Source organism: Poecilia latipinna, unplaced genomic scaffold (genome assembly GCF_001443285.1).
Source record: "Poecilia latipinna isolate Pla-1442-1.1 unplaced genomic scaffold, P_latipinna-1.0 Scaffold1043, whole genome shotgun sequence".
Lineage (NCBI taxonomy): Eukaryota > Metazoa > Chordata > Actinopteri > Cyprinodontiformes > Poeciliidae > Poecilia > Poecilia latipinna.
Genome location: NW_015113659.1, coordinates 29,697 through 32,752, shown reverse-complemented (window position 1 = coordinate 32,752; position 3,056 = coordinate 29,697). Strand labels below are relative to the sequence as shown.

General features: G+C 46.7%; 1 protein-coding gene across 2 annotated transcripts in view; it reads left to right on the top strand.

Annotated features, from left to right (window-relative positions):
- Positions 1-3,056, top strand: part of LOC106959092 (eosinophil peroxidase-like) — a 15,408-nt gene that overhangs the window by 5,468 nt on the left and 6,884 nt on the right. For both annotated transcript variants that reach the window (XR_001427276.1, XM_015051412.1), the window contains exons 7-11: positions 502-708; positions 796-1,159; positions 1,778-1,938; positions 2,024-2,282; positions 2,366-2,536. Coding sequence is in view for 1 of the 2 variants with exons in the window: in XM_015051412.1 (XP_014906898.1) it covers positions 502-708; positions 796-1,159; positions 1,778-1,938; positions 2,024-2,282; positions 2,366-2,536 (1,162 nt within the window). In the remaining variant the exon portion in view is untranslated. The remainder of the gene's footprint in view (positions 1-501; positions 709-795; positions 1,160-1,777; positions 1,939-2,023; positions 2,283-2,365; positions 2,537-3,056) is intronic.

Sequence of the window (3,056 nt, the reverse complement as noted above, 5' to 3'; positions counted from 1 at the left end):
TTATGGAAATTAATGAACTTTATCACAATATTCTAATTTTATGACCAGCACCTGTATTTAAGCCGCTGGTATCTCCGCCGCTCTCGGTTTAATAAATCTGCTATTAAGGTCGCAGCCCTGCGTCTCCTACCATGGATTGGCTCACGCTGAGTTTACGTACAGCGGCTCTATTTCCCCCCTGTACTGCCAGATCGATAATCTTCTACTTAAAAGCTGCATCATATGAACTTCTTCGTGTTGTTTCCATGGTGAGGGCTATGAGTTTGAAAACATTTCTCCGACGTGCCTGCTGCTAGCATGTGCTTGTTCCAAATTAAAATTAGCACTTCCTTCTTTGATTTCCAATTTTGACTTCCAATGATTCACTTCCTGCTAAAGAGCCCCCTGGTGGTTGAAGAAAAATCCACAAAAAAGCCACATCGGGCTATAAGCTGCGTGGTTTAAAGTGTGGGGAAAAAGTAGTCCGAAAAATAGAGTATATCATTTTCTCTCTACTTTTAGGTGCGGCAGGTGTCCAATAGCATCTTGAGCACAACAGATGCAGGCGTTGTCAATGACACAGAGTACGCTCACATGGTGACCTTTTTTGGCCAGTGGAATGACCATGACCTCTCCTTCACACCATTTTCACCAAGTATCCGCTCCTTTAGCAATGGGCTGAACTGCGACGAAAGTTGCGAGCACAGTGAGCCATGCATCCCTATCCCGGTTGGTGTCAAAGCTCAAACCAAATTGTTTAATTTTGTTTCACCTTTCTGTTGTTTTACTTAAAACTCTTGCTTTTCTAACGATCAGATCCCTCCTGGAGACCCCCGCCTTCCCTCCCGTCCAGATAGCTGCATCCCAGCCTTTAGATCTGCTCCTGCCTGTGGAACTGGTTACTCTGCATTTAATTTTGGTGGAGAACCCAACAAGAGGGAGCAGATCAATTCACTGACGGCCTTTCTGGATCTGGGACAAGTATATGGCTCAGATGAGAAGCTTGCCCTGAACCTTCGTGATCTCACCAGTGATTCCGGCCTGCTGCGCGTCAACACCGAATTCAGAGACAACGGGCGCGAGCTGCTGCCCTTCCACTCCCTGCAGGTGCAAATGTGCGCCACCCGCAGAAGAGTCACCAACGATACCAACGCCAGGGAGGTGCCCTGTTTTATTGCAGGTTTGTGAGTTTCTAAGCAAAACTGAGTTGAATGATTGAATAAACATGATAATACTTGCTTTGAAAGCAAACCCAGCTACTGGATATTTCAAGATCCAGTTATCGCCAATGTTCAATATTAATAAACGACTGATCGACAAATTGTCATTTTCAGCTCATGTCATGGGAGTGGGAGAGTTAGTAGCACTGTTGCCTTGTAGGAAGAAGGTCCCGGGTTCGATTCCCAGCCCGGGATCTCTCTGCATGTCCTCACTATGCATGAGTAGGTTCTCTCTGGACACTCTGGCTTCCTCCCACAGTCCAAAAACATCACTAATCAGGTTAATTGGTCTCTCTCTAAACTCTCCGTAGGTGTAGATGTGTGTGTGTGTGTGTGTGTGCATGATTGTTTGTCCTATTTCACTCTGTGATGCCCTTTGATGGACTGGCAACCTGTCCATCAAAGGGCGGACCTGTGTCTCATCCGTCGTCGGGATAGGCACTCATCACCACTCGCGACACCACTAGGGATAAGTGTGTTGGATATAATAGTTGGATGGAGCTCATGTCATATTCTTAAGGTGGCTCCAAAAGTAAAAATGTCAGCAGGAATTGAGCAGTTGGTGTATTTCTCTGCAGGTGATGGCCGCGTGGATGAGAACATCGCCCTGACCTCTATCCACACCCTGTTTGTGCGTGAACACAACCGTTTGGCTCGTCAGCTGAAGAGGCTGAATCCACAATGGGACAGTGAGACTCTCTACCAAGAGGCCCGCAAAATCATGGGTGCTTACACCCAGGTAAACAACCTCAAAGAGTCAGCAAGGAGTCTCATTTTCTTCAAAGCCTGTGCTGTTCACTCAAATGCTGGTTTTTGTGTATTAGACTTTTGTCTTCAGGGATTATCTTCCTCACATTGTGGGTCCTGACGCAATGCACAGACAGCTTGGATGTTACCCTGGCTACAACTCCAATGTTGACCCTAGCATCGCCAATGTGTTTGCGACAGCTGCTTACCGTTTCGCTCACCTGGCCATCCAGCCACTTGTGTTCCGACTGGCTCCAAACTACAGAGAGCACCCTCAGTTCCCCAGTGTCCCCCTGTTCAAGGCTTTCTTCACCCCCTGGAGAGTCATTTTTGAAGGTATGCCCCACAGAAATAACTGCAGCCATCTTGTCATTGTGCTTTAGGTTGAAGCCCTCATTTCTTTTGCTCTCACTCTCCAGGTGGAATCGACCCTTTGCTGCGTGGTCTGATAGGTAGCCCTGCTAAATTGAACACCCAGGATCACATGATGGTGAATGCTGTGAGAGATAGGTTGTTCCAGTTTGTAATGCACCTGGCTCTGGACCTGGGTGCTCTGAACATGCAGAGGAGTCGGGATCATGGCCTGCCTGGTACATGATTTATTTATTACATCCAAAAACTAGGAATCTGAACCTGATCTCTGACTCAATCTTCAGAGATCTAAGTCTTTGAGCAACTTTGTGAGACTCTCCACTTCATTTTTAGTCATATGTACTGATTTCGGAATAACACAGATCATGCCACTAATATCTCAAATTAACATATACCGTATTTTACGCACTATAAGGCGCACCTAAAAACCTTCAATTTCCTCAAAAGCCGACAGTGCTCCTTATAATCCGGTGTACTTTATATATGGACCAATATTGAGCCACAACAGGTCTAGCAATTACAGTAAGCAGCCGCCGACTTCATTTTCGCCTGTAGAAGAAGAAGCGCATGGTGCATGCTGGGACAGTTGTCAGAATGCTGGTTTGTAATCTATTAATAAAGTTTGACTGACGTGTAGAATCAGGTCGTCTGCAGGTCCTTTAGCACCACGTTCTCCACGAACATGCTGAGCACGAACAGAGAAGGGTCACCATCGTCCGGCCACGCCCCAGCCCAGTC